Source organism: Megachile rotundata, chromosome 9 (assembly GCF_050947335.1).
Source record: "Megachile rotundata isolate GNS110a chromosome 9, iyMegRotu1, whole genome shotgun sequence".
NCBI classification, from domain to species: domain Eukaryota; kingdom Metazoa; phylum Arthropoda; class Insecta; order Hymenoptera; family Megachilidae; genus Megachile; species Megachile rotundata.
In genome coordinates this window covers 7,572,939-7,592,476 of record NC_134991.1, presented here as the reverse complement: position 1 = coordinate 7,592,476, position 19,538 = coordinate 7,572,939, and the positions used below count along the sequence as shown (strand labels likewise).

General features: G+C 32.5%; 2 protein-coding genes across 4 annotated transcripts in view; one reads left to right on the top strand and one right to left on the bottom strand.

Moving 5' to 3' along the window:
• The window catches only part of Hr3 (nuclear hormone receptor 3 ROR-beta), a 212,373-nt gene extending 194,807 nt beyond the window's left edge, over positions 1-17,566 (bottom strand). Inside the window, exon 1 of the mRNA XM_076535826.1 lies at positions 17,204-17,566. The gene's annotated coding sequence lies outside the window, so the exon portion shown is untranslated. The remainder of the gene's footprint in view (positions 1-17,203) is intronic.
• Positions 1,704-19,145, top strand: Hdc (histidine decarboxylase). 3 transcript variants are annotated; one of them, XM_076535817.1, is made up of 16 exons: positions 1,704-1,825; positions 6,211-6,243; positions 7,636-7,922; positions 9,695-9,952; positions 10,780-10,923; positions 12,411-12,477; positions 12,955-13,117; positions 13,740-13,810; positions 13,892-13,911; positions 13,987-14,085; positions 14,167-14,387; positions 15,378-15,487; positions 16,207-16,377; positions 17,896-17,972; positions 18,434-18,545; positions 18,670-19,145. In XM_076535817.1, exons 2-16 carry the CDS (start codon positions 6,216-6,218, stop codon positions 18,981-18,983), a joined length of 2,142 nt encoding a protein of 713 aa, XP_076391932.1. In that variant the 5' UTR covers positions 1,704-1,825; positions 6,211-6,215; the 3' UTR covers positions 18,984-19,145. The 3 variants fall into 3 exon arrangements, with proteins under 3 accessions (XP_076391932.1, XP_076391931.1, XP_076391930.1); XM_076535816.1 differs by lacking the exon at positions 1,704-1,825 and adding an exon at positions 4,773-4,970 and having other exon boundaries at positions 18,434-18,564; positions 18,670-18,808; XM_076535815.1 differs by lacking the exon at positions 1,704-1,825 and adding an exon at positions 4,774-4,970.
• Positions 19,146-19,538: the final 393 nt, after the last annotated feature.

Genomic DNA, 19,538 nt, shown 5'->3' with positions numbered 1-19,538 from the left:
TTTTGTCCGGGAGTGTATAAGTGTCGTATAAAGTGGAAAAGTACAATGAGAATATTGCTCTGGATACCATAAAACTTAATTTGTCGGATTTGATACTCGCACGTGGAACTATGATAATATATGAGGAGATAGGATAAATAAATCAACTTATCGTTTGATGAACTAGAGAATGTTGGAATTTAGGTATTTACTGATTCAAGAGTTTAGGCGTTAGGTTAGATTGCGTTTAGTTAAGTTTGGTTAGGTTAACACGTTGAGCGCCACGCGTATTTCTAAGACAATCCTGTTCAGGCCACCGAATTTCGGAAAAAATTAGCAGTCCATCTTACAAGTTGTGACAAAGAAAACATTCCACCGAGCAGAACCAAATTAAGTAAATTTTAAATAAATTTTCTGTAATTCCGTAAAATAGTGTAAATTTTATAGTTCTCATGTTACACGCTGTCAGCCACCGATGAGTGACGCGGCCTAAACGGAAAGTCTAGTGTCAGCCACCGATGGCTGACGTGGCGCTCAACGTGTTAAGTTAGCTTAGGAATTTGATGCTGGGACATTTGGGAATTTATTTGAATTTTTGGTTTTTGCAATTTGGGAATTTCAGGATTGAAGGACTTTGGAATTTGGAGATTTGGGTATTTAAGAATTTGGACGAGTTTGCGAATTTATTGGGAATTTGGGATGTGCATATTTGAGAATTTAGACTCGTAGAAATTTAGGATCCAGAATTTTAGATTTTGGGATATTCAGAAATGTGAGGATCTAGGAATTGAGACAATTTGGACAATTTAGACAATTTAGAAAATTTGAACTTTAGAATTTGAGCAACATTTGGAAATGCTGGGATTTGAAAATATAGAAATTTGGAGATTTTTGAAATTTAGCCTGTTGGATTTTTGGGAGTTTAAAAGTTTGGGGTTTTTAGGAGTCTTTAAAATTTTAGAATTTAGGAATTTAAGTCTTTAGAAATTTAGAGTTTCAAGAAATTGGACTTAAAAATTTGGCGATTCAGAAATATATAAATTCTGAAATATATGAAATGTCGAAGTTTAAAAAGCGATTTAGAACCATGAAAATTTCAAATTGTTTTCCACCCCCTTTACATTACATCGAAATGTACATCTTAAAATTCCTACATTCCCATATTCCTAAATTTCTATATTTCTATGTAATAAAGTCTAACCTGTTCTAAGGTCTCTATTATACGTAATCTACTTACTAAAATATAAGCAAGTTTCCAAATGACTATCCAGTTTCCTATTCGAACAACATTCTAGACACCCAAACCATCAAACCTAAACCTAACCATCAACTGAAAGCGATGAAATTTACACCGGTATGTTTATCTACAATAACAAGTAAACTCGATTACGTTTTTAAAAGCAGGAAAATAATTATTGCCCCTGCGCTATCTTAGCCTAGTACAGGGTGATTTAAAAGCAAAGTAAACTTAAAAAAAGAAACAGAGTAATCTTCGAGCCGTTTCACGAACATCGAGAAAGATTAATTGAGATTGCGCAAAGAATCGTAAAAAAACGTTGGTCGGCAGTCCCTTAAGATCACAGAGCTTAGTCACTGAAATTGTTCCTTGTTCTTCGACTACGCTTGCGCTAAAACAGCTTGTACTTAGCGCGTCTCTGTATAAAAGCGGCCACTTGTTGAACGACTTGCATTCCACTGATTCTCCTCAACCGTGGATATATCTGTTTTCCGGATCACCGAAAAATCATCCCCCTCGACGACACTCAAGTAATCCCGAATTTCTTGCGAGAAGAATTTCTCCCCAAACTTTCGCTACTGTTGATCATCGTACGACTACAAACTACAGGTACGACTTTTTACAAATATTTTGTACTTTCATTCGTGTGTGTTGGGTGTCAAGATTTCAAATCTTAGTAAATGTAAATTTTCAAGGGTAATAAGGGTAATTTTATGTGAAGGTTGCGCTTTTTTTAGTAGGAAAAAAGCAGAAATGGTGATTGGTTTTATGTGATAGATTGAAGGGTAATTTTTAAGGTAACGCTCTTTTTAGTAAGATCGAAGAAATCGTGGTTGATAAATTTCGTAAGTTTTTTTAGTAAATGGGGTGAAGTATGTATGGAAATATCATATAGTTTCATTCATGAATCTGAAAATAGTCATCTTCTAAAGTTTTCCTTATTTTACTTATATATTGGCACAATTACTCCTAATAATCTTAATATTCATCACATGTATGTGTTCAAAAATTATTTTTTATCAGTGAATTCTCTTTCACTACCCTTGCCTTAAATTTGATGTAAATACTGCTATTAATATTATTCCTAATATTTATCACACCCCCTTCCTTTGATACTTGCATTTAATATTACTTTTACATATTATATCAATAATTACCAATTTAATTCACCTAGAAAATATGCACAACCCTCCATCTAACAACCCCTCTAATCAACCCCGCAACGTATCAAACTCAAGTTCCCGTCTCGTGTCAGTCTTCTAAATTCACCTGAACGAAACGTTCGATAGTAGTGAAAGTTGTAACAAGTGACGTGAAATCGGTAAAACGATCAATTGTCTGATCTCTATCGGGTGAATCCGTATTTTTCGAGATCGCGGATCAGCATCAAACACGATGACTCACCGCGTTATGCATAAGCACAGGCATCGCTGATAAATCCTTCGAATCACGCTCGAATACTGAAAGCTACGGGAAATTACAAAAGTCGGAAACGGAAACGGTGGAAGGACGAGCTTTTAATATCGTCGAGCGTCACTCTGGCTTAAGCTCGAGATCCTTGTGACTGTCGATGTTCGATTTTCCATTTTACGTCCGTATGGGCCTGCCGGATCTTTTATTTTCTTGTGTGTAATCAGTGGATGATAACGTCTTGATCGTTCCCTGTGGGTAGATCCTTTTCATAAACCCAAGACATTATTGGGGGTGCGAACAAGGATCATCGATCGTAATAAAATGTATTTATGAACTATTACATACTAAAAACGGAGATCACCCTTGTATTTTGAAAATCAAACTTCAATCTTTACTTTGTAAGATTTCATTTTATAGAAATTTGTAATACTTCAAGGCAGTAATGGAGTTAGAAATTTCTCAGAATGTGGTTCGTGACTTGACCGGTCCAATCGTTGCGGAAGACATAAACAACCCCTGATTTCCGTGATACTCGCGAGTGAGATTCTATGTTTCTCCAAATAGGATTATGTTTTAAGCATATCTTAAACACGTCGTTTCCACTTAAACTTGTCCACTTTCTTAATACAGAATCAGGCTATTCGCACTAATTAACTCCTTGTACTTTGACGAGTCTCACTCGTGACACTCCCAGCTCAAATATAACAAATCTTACTCAAGTTTTTAATACTTAACTTAAAATTTAAGTCCAATTAAATTTTGCAATTTGCACTATCAAAGATCGCTGAATATAAAATATTCACATTTTAATTTTGAATGCTTGTTCCAACATTATATCTATGAATAGTTAGTTTTGACGCATCTGACAAATTGTACGGCAAGGGGGTTTCTTACAGAATTTACAAGTATTTGTACGTTTTTTAACTAAGACAATAACATATGCTATTTTTTTCTTTTTATGTTGCTGATGATTTTACGACTATTTTTTATTCGTTTTCTGTCAATAGGACAAAGAAAATTATAATACAGAATATATTTTTTACTTTAAAAAAATCATCCCTGTTAAATAATCTATTTTACAATTTTGTACATTTTACAAAGTTAATAGTTGTACAAACTGGTAGTTAACAAACTGTAAATTAACTTTTACCTTCAAAAACGTGTATACGACATAACTGTTCATATGAAAAGTAAAACAATTTTGTACAAAATAATCGGAAGTTTAACAACTTGTGTCATTGAGGAACCAAGATAAAATTACATAATAATGCTTATCTAATCCATACTAATTCTGGTTATTACCACACGCATATATACGAAATTAATCATGTTTAAGTACAAAACGTTGTGAAAGTTAAATACATAATTCTTCATAAGAAGATTGTTATGCAAAATTACGTACGATTATAGTTATTTGTAGTACTCAACGATAAATGAATATAACCATGCATGTTCACTTTTGTTAAGGAAAGATTTCCACCTCTTACCAACCCTTAATCCTGGAGTATCAAACGACCCCAGCTTAGCTTCAATTTTAGCCACTGAATATCGTAAATCTGAACATAAATCTGAATAAATTTGTTACACTGCTTTTTTTTCAAACTCTTATATGTCAAGATTGTTCAGCAAAAATTTTACCTCTTTCCATTAAAATCGAAAAAGTTTTGGACACTCAGTCTTGAAGTTTTGAAAATCATTTTTTGAATTTGTTCACAATTCTCATATCTTGCGTATGCAAAGTTTATATTTGCTTAAATGAGCTGTGAATCTTTCAGCAATTATTTATAATTATTTTAAAGGTCAATGAATAACTTCTTTGCTAGAAACTTTTCTAGTGGAGTCTTTTCTCTGTGAACCAGCTTATTCTAAAGAAGTGTGATCATTAAGGGCTGTTATACTACATAAGGTCATAATACATAATTGTGTTAATGTTTACCACTCACGGATAGGCTTTCAGAATTTTTGGTAAATATAGTGAAAGGAAGGTCAGAGCAGTCGAATTCAGAGAAGCTGATCTAGTTCTAGGCCGTGAGGAGCCTTGTGACACTAGCCTAATAAGCTCTAGGCCCATGTGACAAGCGATCGATGATGAATCCGTACAAATCATTCGCGAGTACCTATCGTAGCGTTAAAGTTTGATGCTAGGTCAACACGCATAAAGCACCTAAGCGTATCTAGTTGGCACGCTCGTTGAAATCCGCTGCGTCGTTGCGCTAAGCTTCCGCGAATTCCACGATTCCTTCTGCGAATCCTCCATTCGGTGAAATCAATTAAGGGTCACCACATGCGCCTGATACGGTGCCATCGAAATTTTGAAATTTGGTTATTGTGAGATTCAACGGTGAGCAAATTCGTACTTCTTCCTTTGACAAATACGTGCAAGTATTGCTGACACTTTGATCACTATGTAACGTGCAAATTTTTAATGAAGTCAACCATTTTATTAATATACATTTAATTCGGCTGTACATTATTTTATTTGGTACTGGATTATGCTTCGGTAACGTGCAAATTTTTAATGAAGTCGGCCATTTTATTAATGTGCATTTCATTCGGCTGTACATTATATTATTTTTAATAGCTTGATACTTGAAAATCGAACGGTACTTGAAAATCGAACGAGGTATCAAAAGATTCTTTTAGCGGAATCTTTCTGTGGTCTTCAAAGTGTTGATCAATATTTTTATTTGTATATTGCTCGGTTTATTATTTTTTTAGTTAATAATATACATATATAATATAATGTAGATAACATTATTTTCTGCTAACTAATTTGTAGACCTTATATATTCTATTCTATATCATATGTCTATATTGTATTCTGTAATTTAATGTAGATATAATATATTATATGTTACTGATATTACTGATGTAATATATTATAGGAGAAATTTGAAAGATAAAACGGTGAAGCAAAAATTTGTCTGCTATAGTAATGCGTACACGTATGCGGAGCCATTTTGTGCGTACATGTACCATTTTCTTTTCTCACACAAGTAGATTTTTTTAAATGTTTCGCATACGATGATATGAGCTCATAAACTACACACGTCACTTCATTTAAAACGATAGTGGCTGTTATAAGTTCATCGCAGTAATTAGTTGCCACTTATTGCATAATTAGACTCACAAAACACTTTTACAACTATGCTATTATTTATGAAACATAAACGAGCGAACGCGTACATTGTATGCCTCGTGGTAAAAATGTTATAAATGCTAAAAGTAAATCATTTTATGAATATACATATATTCGGAACATGTGTTTAAACAAATTAGAGTCGTCATGACTCATATTTCGTGAAATTAAGACCACTTCTCGTTTGCTTTTGTGTAAAATTGGCGATTTTTGGTGTCGTTATTTTTTCATTTAATCTTGCGAATTATTTATTTTTTTATTGTGATCTATATTTGGTAGAGTATATATAAGATACCAGAATTATGGCGGCAAAAGTGAAATATTAAAATTATAAGTGATACGTTGTGCGATGAAAATTTGATCCTACACTAAATATTTCTAAGGATTTGTCATATTACACCTCGATACTTCAGTAATTATTACCATAATTTTTTTTTTACAGATATCATGAATCTAGAGGAGTACCGTCAACATGGTAAGTCTTTATTTGAAAAATATAAATATCCAAAAAATTCAAAAGATATTTACCAGGGTTTGTACAGGGTTTTAGTCCAAGTATTCACAAAAAAGTATTGATTCGAAATAAAATAATTGTAGTAAATTTTCGTGATCACCGTTCCGATAATGCAATTCCTGCAACGTGATGAATATTTATGATTCCTGCAAACGCTTGTAATGTTATCATAAAAGAAAGCTTACAATACGCCGACACATACGTTTCTAGGCGTTAAAACAGTGCCAATAAAGAGAGTCACGGTGCCAATAGAGAGGATCACCGAACGGTAGTAAGTCTATGGGAATTTTATGGAGTCGATTTCCAATACGTTAGACTCTGTGTTCGCAGTCTAAATCTTTGTATCCTAGGCAAAAAGGATTCGGACGAAACATCCCTTTTCCTTAAATTCAATTTCGCGCGGAAATATCGTCCCTGTCATCGATAAAATTCGGCCAAATTAGAATCGAATTCTATCGTTCAATTACTTTATAGAAGGAAATTGCAGGTTTGCGAGAAACAAGGTTTGATTTAGAGCTTTCAGGAAACGTTTAAACAACGACACGAATTTCATTGTCGTCCGCAAACGATTTGGGAAAGAAACAATCACGGTGTTCGAAGGGATTGGGCAAAGTATTTTATCGATACACACAAGATTGTTTGAAGTTAATGAACGGAGATAATCGATTTTCTATCGGACGTGTTCAAAGTTATTCAACTTTCTGATTGATTTTGGATTACATGTATTGTTGTCTTAACGAAGAAACAATATTTTTGAGTTTTAAAAAATTTTTATACTGTGTCACTGTCATTGGTGACATTCAGATTTTCACATAGAAAATTGCTACAGCACTCACAAAATTATGAACTGCAATATTATTCGTATTCAATGTGGTTATTTAATTTTCTGATTGACTTTGGATTACATGTATTGTTGCCTCAACGAAGAAACAATATTTTTGATTTCTAAGAAATTTTTATACTGTGTCACAGTCATTGGTGACATTCGTTTTACATAAAAAATTGCTATAGCACTTACAAAATTATCAACTACAATATTATTTGTAATATCCATTACACTTTAAAAGATCTTACATATTCAATGATAAATAAATTTTGATTAAACATGTGAAAGTTTCACACATATACATATATGTAGATAAATATCGCAATAATTATTAATTACATTTATTTAGAAATAAATTTAGATTTCTTTAAAAATAAAATGACTAACATCACGATTAGAAATGAACAGTGTTTTCTAATACAATTTGACCAGATAGCGAGGAGAAACTTGATTTGAACTAAACCTTTTATTGAACTAATCTTTTTATAAACTATAATACGACGCTTGATACGGTTTCACATCGCCAGGAAAAGAAATGGTCGACTATATCGCCGATTATCTGGCGAACATTCGATCTCGACGAGTTTATCCGGCCGTTTCACCGGGTTACTTGAGAAACGTTCTACCTGCATCTGCACCGGTGGATGGCGAACCATGGGAGGACATATTTGCAGACATCGAAAAATGCATTATGCCAGGAGTCACCCATTGGCAAAGTCCGCATATGCATGCCTACTTTCCAGCCTTGAATTCACCTGCTAGTCTTTTAGCCGATATGTTGGCTGACGCGATCAATTGTCTTGGATTTACTTGGGTAAGAATAATTACAATATTGTTATCACATTATTAATTATTATTATCGTGGTTTACTCTATATATTAATTCTACTATTTGTTCTTTGAATTCATTTTTGAGAATTTCTGTACGTAGGAAACGTTTACGTAGGTATGAAGCAATTACATCATACCTTTAGCTAATCAATTGAAATTATGATTGCTTCCGATCAAATGGGGATCAGTATGGAAATTAATATGGAATAGAGACATTGGTGTAATGAAGATTTTTATATGGAATGGGAAAAGTAAATGAAGTTTTGGGAAATGAGAAATATGCAAATGTAGGAGTTTACCCATTGAGAGGGTTGGAAATTTGGAATTTAGGGATTTCGAGAAGTAGGAATTTAGAAATTTGGGAATTCGAGATTTGGATGTTGAATCTGGCAGAATTTGAATCTTTAGGAATTTGGGGATTTAAACATTTCGGAAATTTTGGAATTTGTGGAAATTGAGAATTTGGAAATTTCAGAATTTTGGGTTTTAGGAATTGGAGACTTTGAGAATTTAGAAATTTGAGAGTTTTGGGTTTTAGGAATTAGAGAATTGGAAAATTTAGAAATTTGAGAGTTTTGGACTTTAGGTATTAGAAAATTTGAGAATTTGGAAATTTAAGAATTTTGGATTTTATGAATTGGAGAATTTGAGAATTTAGAAATTTGAGAGTTTTGGGTTTTAGGAACTAGAAAATTTGAGAATTTAGAAATTTAAGAATTTTGGGTTTCAGGAATTAAAGAATTAGTACAGTTGGACATCCGCAAGTTTGAAAACTCTGGAATTTAAAATTTTAGAAATTCGACAATTTCGAATTTTACAATTTGACAATTTAGAAATTTAAGAATTTTGTGTATCAGTAATTAGAAAATTAAAAAATTTAAAAATATGAAACCCTTAAAATTTTGAAATTTGGCACATCCTAACCTCCACATGAGGATCCACAATCTGACTGTAGATACATATTCGAACATCACGAATTAAAATATTCAAGACACATAAATACTTAGAATGTTCGACATACGTTTACAATTATCGTAATTCTGCACGGTGTAAATGAACATCAGATCTCGCTTTGCATAAGAAACTTTATTTTAAATGCACTTTGAAACTTGTACTATTCAAGTTCGACGTTTTGTCTGCTGCCGTTAATACTCGTTTCCGTCGTCAGAGTTTGTTGAAAGGGAAGGTCTTTGATCGCAAGGGAGAGAAGTTTCACACGATGGCAAATCGTATGAAATATAGCTCTTCTTAACTTTATATACTTTTTTATATTTAAACCATACCAAACTGATACTACTTTTCATATTTAACCTATATATAAAATTTATAATGTCAACTTAGAAATTTTCAAATTGTAATTCATAATTGTTACGTAAATGAAAATAAAATATGCTATGAGAGAAAATACATTACATAGAAAGATGACTGTAAAAGTATGAAATAATTTCAAATTAAATTTTAAATTAATTATATCATTCTTACTTGATGAAATTACTTTTAGAGTTAGAAAAAAATACGTAGAAAAAAGTAGACTTTAAAAAAAAATCGCAGTATCTAGACACTAATTGCATAAATAATATGATGAATCCATTTAATTTGACATAAAATTGAATAAATAACTATAATTTAACACCAAATAAAAATTCCAACCCTCAACTTCCAAAACCATTCCAACAAAAATATGTAACCCCAATTATTTTCTGTTCTCCCATCTTGTTTGTAACAAAATAAATTTTGAACGAATTTGTACTAAAAGGCTTCCAGCCCTGCGTGCACGGAACTAGAGACCATAGTAATGAATTGGCTCGGCAAGATGATTGGCCTGCCAGAAGAATTCCTGCATCGTCCTGGAGGATCAGGAGGCGGTGGCGTGATACAAACAACCGCATCAGAAGCCACCCTCGTTTGCTTACTGGCAGCAAGAACTCGAGCCATTAGAGACGTTCAACAAAATGAGCCAGACCGTTTACCAGCCGAGATTAATTCGCGTCTTGTCGCGTACTGTTCCGATCAAGTAAGTGTTCTTGAGAACCTTTTCATCCCTTACGCTGTTATATTCCCTCAGGTATCTTCTTTAATAAATACTCGAATTGTACCGTGGCTCGGAGTAAATCCTTTGGAAATTAATTATTATTTGAGTGGTCCGGTGATTCTCACGAGTGGCTTAAGTAGCAGAGTTTTGGATACTCTTTTTCGGATTTAGAAGTTCTTAGATTTGGCAAATTTTTTAATTGGAGAGTTGATGAGTATTTGAATTTTTAAGTTTGGGTTGTACACTTTTCAAATGATGCTACGATTTTTGTAGTTAGAATATCTTTGCCCCAACTCCCTATATTTCTAAATCTCTATATTTCTAAATTTCTACAGGCCCAAATACCTATACCCCCAACTGTTTATACATATTTCTAAATCTCCATATTTCTTAATTTCTATTGCGCCAAATACCTACATCTCCAAATCCCTATATTTCCAAATTTCTACATCCCCAAGTCCTTGCATTCCTAAATTTCTACGCTCGAAATCTCTACATCTCCAAATTCTTACATCCCCAAATCCCTACATCCCCAACTCTCTATAATCCAAAACCTCCACGATTCTGAATTTCTACAGTTCCAAATCTTTACACCCCCAAATCTCTACACCTCCAAATCTCTACACCCCCAAATCTCAACACCCCGAAATCCCTACACACCCAAATCTCTACACCCCCAAATTTCCAACTTCTCCAATCCCCAATCTTGAAATTCCAAAATCGTCAAAACCTATTATTTCAAGATCCACCACCTCAAGACATTGTCATCTAAAATTTGATAAACTACGACAAGTGTGCGTATATTACAGGCTCACTCCAGCGTGGAAAAAGCAGGACTGATCGGTCTAGTACGAATGAAGTACATTGAAGCCGATGAACAACTAAGTATGAGAGGAGAAGCGTTACTCGAAGCGATAACTCAAGACAGAGCCGAAGGTTTACTTCCCTTTTTTGTGAGTACTACATAAATGAAAAAGAAACATCATCCCAATGAAACATTGCTATGATACTAGTTTAGTTACGATTCGCCGAATGATTTAGAAGTGTCTTATACTCGGAAACCTCAAGGAAAATATTTAAACGTGATGCACGTATCAACTGTGGCATAAGACAAACAGATTATTTGATTTGTGAAATTCAGTTATCTCAGTGTATAGGTTTATCTGCAATATTTGCTTTTCTCTTTATTGTGTGTTTGGCTTCGAATCTAAGAAAATCGTGCAAACAGAAAAGGACCTTAAAGGAGTTGTTTGCTTTCGAGCTGAGTGGACTCATGTTTGATCTTACACATTTTTCAAAGTATCATTTCACATTTTGTTGAAATTTTAATATATTGAACCTTATGTTGAACTCACGTTTTGTCAAAAACACTATTTTTTTATTTTGTTACATTAATTATTGAAAGAATATATACTTTGAGTGGTTATAATTTTCGATCAATAGTTGATACATTCATTATGTATAATACATTGAAAGATAAAACTGCTAAATTAGCTATCGATATTAATAATAAGAATGATATACAAAAATTTTTACTGAAACAATTAATACGTTTAAACGATGATATATAATACTAAATTATAATGCGAAATGATTTAAAAAATGGTGCATGAATTGTATGGTTCCAATTAACGTCATTAGATTGGATGGTACTGCAATATAGAAAGATCAACCTGCCAATTAACCTTCCCAGAGTTGCCAGTAGTTAGGGTAGAAAAGAGGGCGGACATGACGTTGTAAGGAGGATTGTCTTTTCGCTAGTTGGTCCCTGAGGACGTAGACTAGCAAACCCCTATTTTTCAAGATAGTAAATACAAAGTATGGAAAAGTAGGTTTCATTTTATAACAACAATTCGATCAGATGCTTGCGGAGAACCTATTATCCTTAGTAAGATTGAATACTATCAATAAAATTACTTTTATGAAGAAATTTTAGTTCATTATTAACTTCGTTTATAATTTTGACATTTACTTATTTATTTATTTATTTACTTCTTTATATATTTATAATATTTATTATCTTAATTCAAAATTATGACTTTACAGTTTATTAGTGTCTTCATTTACAACATGTGTGTAATCCATTACCTTGTCAAGCAGTTTAACGCTGCCATAAAATTAATTTTGACTTTTCAATTTGACTTATCAGTGAATGGTAATGAAATGATGACTGTAGGAAATTATCCATTCGAACATGAATTAATTACAAATAAGTGGAGAAGATTATGCATTCAACATAATTCAGGGAGAAAAATGAAAAATGAATTTTAAGCTACAATTGAAGGAAATGTTATTACTATATTACTTATTTCAATTATCAAGGGGAATTGGTTGTATAAAACAGAGTTTATTTTGAATAATTGCAATAATGAGCAATAATGAATGAAAAAATAGAACTAATAAGTTAAAGTAATGTACGCAATTTTATTTGTTCATGAAGGTATGTTGTACATTGGGAACTACTGGCGCATGCGCGTTCGACAATCTTAAAGAAATTGGACAAGTGTGTAAGTACAGTGTAAACCACATTCATTTTTAATTAATAACATTAAGGAAAGAATAGTATTTTCATTTTTTAAAACGTTTTGCAATATGCCTGTTTTAATTGCAAAAATAGATACAGTGTGTAATATCATTTATAGAAAATAAATTTGTTGAAAGAAATATTTCAAAATGTTCTTTACAACATTTCTTTGATAGTAATATGAGAAAATATTTTTTACTAGAAATGTCTGCAAATATTTTTTATCAAAAATGTAAGAATATAATCTTTATTAGAAATATAAGCAAATATTTTTTGTTAGCAATGTACAAAAACATTCTTTATTTAAAATGTACGAAAATATTCTTTATCATAAATGTATCAAAATATTCTATACTATAAATGCGCTAAAATATTCTTTATTATAAATGTACGAAATTATTCTTTATTAAAAATAAAAGAACATAAACCTTCAGCAAATAATGATTTTCTATGTGAACAGGTGAACAAAATGGTCTCTGGGTGCACGTGGACGCAGCATACGCAGGCAGCGCATTTGTGTGCCCCGAATTCCGCGGTTGGCTTCAAGGAATAGAATACGCCGATTCAATCGCATTTAATCCTAGCAAATGGCTGATGGTGCATTTCGATTGCACCGCGATGTGGTGAGTCACGACATAATGAAAATGAATTTTATTCCTCGAATTCAACCTAACTATTTCATTTCAACTAAACAACGAAACAAAACAAACGAAAACGTGACGAAATAAGTTTACTAACACGTTGTGTTCTTAATAAATTTATAAATCCGGAACATTATCGACCTCTTTCACAACTTATAGGTTGAACGGATGCAGAATCGGTTTTTTCATTCTTCCTGCAATTTCCGTCGAATCGTTCGGCCGACCCTGCATAATTCACAATCTTTCGGAACGATGTTTGAGTGTTCGTTAAAGCAGATAGGGCGAATAATGACATCTAAGAATTTGTTACATTACTATAAATCGTTGATGACTGTAAATCTTAACATTTAGAAACCACATTCTAAGAGAGTTCGGACATTAAACAATTTTAGATTTTTTCGACTATTTTGTTTAAAGTAAAAAAAGAAGATATTTGATGATGAACATTAATTGGCATCATTTGATGTTTTCGACAGAAAAATAAATATTTCAGACTATTACACAGAATTGTGATACGATTACACAGAAATGTGATACAGAATTAATTAATTTTTTTTTTAATAAATACATGAATTATTATTAATTATTTCTGTTATACTTCCAGGGTGAAAAGTAGTCAAGCACTTCACAGAACATTTAACGTGGACCCCCTCTATTTGAAGCACGAAAATTCAGGTAAAAATCAGGAACCTAAATTTTTTTAAATAAAAACATCTCACATAAATACAATATTTAACTAATTTTTTTCATTTTCAGGACTCGCTATCGATTACATGGTAACTGAATAATGAACTCAACGATCATTTATTGGTAAAATTATTCCAAATTATTGTTAATGTTAATTGTTTTAGCACTGGCAAATCCCGTTGTCGAAGAGATTCAGAGCCTTGAAACTGTGGTTCGTCATTAGAAACTATGGAATTACCGGTCTTCAAAAACATATTCGAGAGGTTTCTATTATATAGTTGTACTTTAGGTGATTTAATATTGAATGCATTCGTCTGTAACTATAATTAAACGAAAATTCGCAGGGGGTTAGATTGGCACAAAAGTTCGAGGCACTGGTTTTAGCTGATCCGCGTTTTGAAATTCCCGCCACGAGACATTTGGGTCTCGTAGTGTTTCGTCTTCGAGGTGAAAATACATTGACGGAGCGTTTGCTGAAGAAGATGAACTCGAGGGGACGAGTACATTGTGTACCGGCTGCTTTGCACGGAAAATACGTTATTAGATTCACTGTTACTTCTACCAAGTAAGTTAATGCGTTATATTACTATCTATATTACTCAAGATATTTTTAATCTTCCAAGTTTCATGATACTTAAGGTTCTGAATACCTGAATTTCATTTTCTGAAGGTTTGAAGTTCTGACATATTCAAATTCTCATATTATCAAATTTCATAATAGTCAAGTCATTAAATTCCTAAATTTCTATAACTTTAAATTTTCAATTTCTTGAATTTCTATATTTTCAACTAACAAGTTTCAAGTTCAAGTTTATAAGTAACTTATAAGTTGTCAAATTCAATATTTCCAGATTCCTAAATCGTAACATTCACAAATCTTCCAAATTTCGAATTTCCGAATTCCTATATTCCTCAATTCCGGAATCCCGGAATTTCTAAATCCCCGACTACCGAATACACAAATTGTCCAAATCCCCAATCCCAACAAACCCTTATTTCTAAATGTCCAAATTCTCAAATCCATAGATTTCAATATCTCCAAATTTCTGAATGCTTTAATTTCCAAATCTCAGAATTTCTATATTCTAAAATATTCCAAATCTCCAAATTTCCAAACCCTGAAATTATCAAATCCCCAAGCTGCCAAATTTCTAAATTTCTAAACCCCTAAATTTCCAAAACCTGAAATTGTCAAACATCCAAACTCCCTAAACTCCAAATTTCCAAATTTCCAAATTTCCAAATTTCCAAATTTCCAAATCTCCAAATCTCCAAATCTCCAAATCTCCAAATCTCCAAATCTCCAAATCTCCAAATCTCCAAATCTCCAAATCTCCAAATCTCCAAATCTCCAAATCTCCAAATTTCCAAATTTCCAAATCTCCAAATTCCCAAACCTCCAAATTCCCAAACTCCCAAATTTCCAAGTTAAAAAATTATCAAATTTTCAAACTCCCTAATCCCCAAATTCTCAAACTCCTTAATTCCCAAATTCCTCATTCCCCAAATTTCCACTTACAGCCATATTAATTGTCACTTTCGACATTGCCTTCAGCACAACTAACGAAGATATCTTAAGAGACTGGGCAGAAATCCGAAACACAGCGAACGAGATCCTAGGGGACACTTCGGGCTCTCCCGTACGAACCAGAGTTCCACTAGCAGGTAACAAAGACAAAAAACGATCCGATCTGATACAAGCCATACCCTGCAATTTCTAAACTACAAAGGTAAACACCGTATACACCGATTCTCAAACAAACATACTATACGTAGAACATCGGAGCTTATCCCACAAAAATTTTTTGTTGTCTTTTGTTTATGACCTTTCATCAAGAAACACAAATCAAAATTTGTGTCAAAATCTATTGTACCTCGAAAACCAAAAACCAGGGATCATATTTGCAATTAGTATAGCTGACTTTCGTTTCATTATAAAAATTATAGGTCTAATGGTTTCAGAACTGATATTTAATGCCAAATTGTACACATTTGGCAAGGAAACATTTCGGGCCTTACTGTATGCGCATAGAATTTTATTTAAGTTTTATGTTTTTGTTATGTTAAGCAGAATTTGCTATCACACGCACACATATCAAATAGACTGTGTAGAAAACAATAAATATTTTTATTATTAATTATTTTGTTTTTTCTTTTCTGTTTTTTTTCCTTCCTTTTTGTGAAAACGTTTTATCATTGGAGTACAGAAAGTTCAGGTAAGACTTCATTTAATTTTATTTATTATTTCATTGTGTAAATTTTAAGTTTATTCATATTCTGGTTGTGCTTTTATTTTGAGAATTGTTTATGAATGATAATTGTGAGGCGAAGATAATATATTGAGGTTTCATGTTGGACGAAAGAATAAAATTTTCGATTTTCAGATACTCGAGAAAAGAATGAAAATTTTGGCTCGAGTCTGTTACTGGCTAACTCACCAATGTCACCGAAAATCGTGAACGGCAGCTTTGCTGCTATTTACGATACTGCAGACGTATTTGAAGAATGCACCAAGGCCTTCGGTCAACTGAGACTCGAAGCCCGAGATAGTCCAGGTAAATGAAGTTGGAACTTTCGGACTTTGAAGCTTTGGAAATTCGTAATTTTAGAATTTTACTGCTTTGGAATTTCAAGCTTTTGAAAATTCGGTACTGTAGAGTTTCTAAGTCATTAAATTTAGGAGTTTTTAAGTTTTCAAGTTTTGGGATTTTCGAAGGTTGAAAACTTATTGATTATTGAATGTATAGATTATTAAATTTGGAAATTTCAAAGTTTTAGAGTTCTTCAATTCTGGAACATCAAAATTGTGGAATGTTGAAGTGTTGAATCGTAAAATTTTAGAGTTATGGAATTTTAAAACTGCAAAATTGTAGAATATTGAAACCTTGAAATTTTGGAAAATAATGAAAACATCACTAAAAATTATTAAGTCTCCGTTCACAAAATTTTGTAAAGCGCAAAGACAGTTTAAATTTTCCGCCAAAAGCCAAGTACTAGTGGCGCCACGAAACACCACAACGAATGTCTAACAATTCGTTTCATTCAAATTTACCACATTTACCATAAAAATATTACAATTAAACCATAAAGGTTTCACGCTATCAATAAATTAACCTCAAAATTGATTCATAAAGATATTCCAATTACATTAATTATGTGACCCAAATACGTGCAGATAAGGCTTATCATCCGAATATTGTAATAAACGGAGATAATGAACGACAAATAGTAATTACAGCTATAACACTTCACTCGCGACATACTTTTATAACAGTTTCAAGACTCAACGGTAATAAAATCCCGCGCATTAGGTAACGTTTCGATTGAAGCTGTTGTCAAATAAGAGACAACAGTTCACGTAAGAGAATTAAAATCACTTACCAGAATTTCGAGGTTGACTGACGTATGGAGTGAAAGATGAAGAGTGAAAGACAACCAGATTGTCACAAACACTTTAATAGACACAAACACTTGAGAAATATACGATTTCAATTTCGCGACGCGTTTTGAGTAACGTCTACCCGCGCTTCGTGCTAGCACAAGACTGAAGTTGACTCCGATTGGTGATTGGCGGGGCGGTTTCATTCGGTAGTCGTCGGTAGCCGTTCGGCTTAACGTGGTAAATACAAAATTAAGCACTATTCAAATGAGTACTTCTCAACTTATTTAATTTAGCTTTATTATATAATGTGGCAAGTAATTTAGCTTTTTATTATACAACGGAATAATTGATTAATTAAATCTTGTTAGATAATAATGACTAATCTATTTAATAATCAAAACACTTTGATTATTATATAGTTGAAACTAATTATTCAACATAATTTATTTACATAGTTGAAAATAATTATTCAACATAATTTATTTACATAGTTGAAAATAATTATTCAACATAATTTATTTACATAGTTGAAAATAATTATTCAACATAATTTATTTATATAATTAAAAATAATTATTCATTCTAATATATGTCAACATATGTTCATATCATACATGAAGCATTCTGTTAATATTTTTCATACAATTAAAGGCCTGCATAAGTGTACTTACAATGTGGTATAATTTTCCAGCCATGCGTCGTCGAATTCGAGGAATCCTCATGTCAGGAAAACAATTTTCTTTAGATTCACGTATGGACCTCGTACAGGTAAATCAAAATGGAGTTCCTATAACGTGATAGCATTCATTTGGAACCTTTATATCTTTCAATTTGAAGGAAATTATTTTAATATGGGATTTCATGTTAAATGCTATATGTTTATAACTTAGCTACTTCTTTCTTATATTTTTCCTTTTAATTTAAAATTACAAATATTCATATTGTAAAATAAATAGAATGCTTCTTTTTTCTTTGCGTGAATATATTTAACAATCTAATTTAAGAATTTATGTATAAATCTAATATTAGACTTACTTAATATAATTATTACTTATTTACTCGATATAATTTATACAACCTGTACAATTTAATATAATTTATTACCGTTGATGCTATTTATTAACGTACACACAAAAGTTCTTTATTAAATTAAGTTCTTATATCTATTAATGTAATTGTATACACATTACAATTCATTGTATATCATTTAACATTGTGTATCATTTCAGGGATACGCATGTTGCCGTCCAGCCATAGAAATGTCCTCCGAGTTCCCGTTAAAGGAAGACGAAGATCCCTCTGGCAGCGGTGAAACATCTGACGCCAATAACTCATCTAATGGCAAGCAACATTAATTAATGCTAGTACTTCACATTCATTTTTCAAACCCTTATAAAACGTTCTTTGCTTACTCGTTGCAAAGAATAACAATCGCACATATAACTCTCCCCATTTTCATCAACAGATACTTTTATCGAATGCGCCACCGAAGAAGCGCAAAATACCGAGGCAGTGGAAAAACCATTCATAAGGCAAACTTCTAAATGTCAGTCAAACTACGGGATTGTAAACGGTTCTCAAGATTGTTCGAACGATCTGACGTCCATAATCACGACAGAAGTTAGTCTACCCAGGAGCGAAACTATCGGTGCGATCGGTCATCGTCCGTATACCGGTGATCTGTCGATCCACGATCAACGTAAAAATCCTGGCAGGAAAGAGATCAACGAGGAGGACGTTTACTGTAGAAAATGCGGCCATTGTATGAAGAAAGAATAAGAGTTAGCGAACGTTACTGGAATCGTCGATTCCCGACTGAATGTATTCCTTCGTGTCCTCGATGGATTCTATGTTGTTCAGATTTAATGTGGCGTTTCGTTGGTCACGTAAATTGCTGAAAAGAAAGTAATCAGCTGCGATAATAAATCTAAATTTAATGTCTTTGTCGTCTTTCATTTCGTCCTTATCTCACTTTAGGATTTGAAATGAATCCTGAAAGTTTCTGAGGTAAATTTATTTTAATACAACTCTGGGAATTGAAGGATTTTTGGGTTGAAATTAGAAATGTCAGAATTTGGGAAATTTGGATTTTTGCATGGTCGGGTGTTTGAGGATGTGGAAGTTTGAGAATTTGAAGAGTTGGAAGTGTGAGAATGAGAGTTGGAAACTGAGAATTTGGGGATGTAGAGGTCTACAAATTTTCCATATACAAAATTCTTCTAAACAATCTACTAGAGTATAAAATGTCTTAGATAACCTAATAAATGGACGAATAAATACAAACAGAAATTACCATATAAAGTTTATTGTGAATTATGGTACGTGACAATACGT

Bases quoted from the DNA above. Each gene is read 5' to 3' on its own strand.
- Hdc (XM_076535817.1), top strand. From the start codon at position 6,216: ATGAATCTAGAGGAGTACCGTCAACATG. The intron at 6,244-7,635 runs GTAAGTCTTTAT...TCACATCGCCAG, and splicing joins AGAGGAGTACCGTCAACATG to GAAAAGAAATGGTCGACTAT. The intron at 7,923-9,694 runs GTAAGAATAATT...TTGTACTAAAAG, and splicing joins ATTGTCTTGGATTTACTTGG to GCTTCCAGCCCTGCGTGCAC.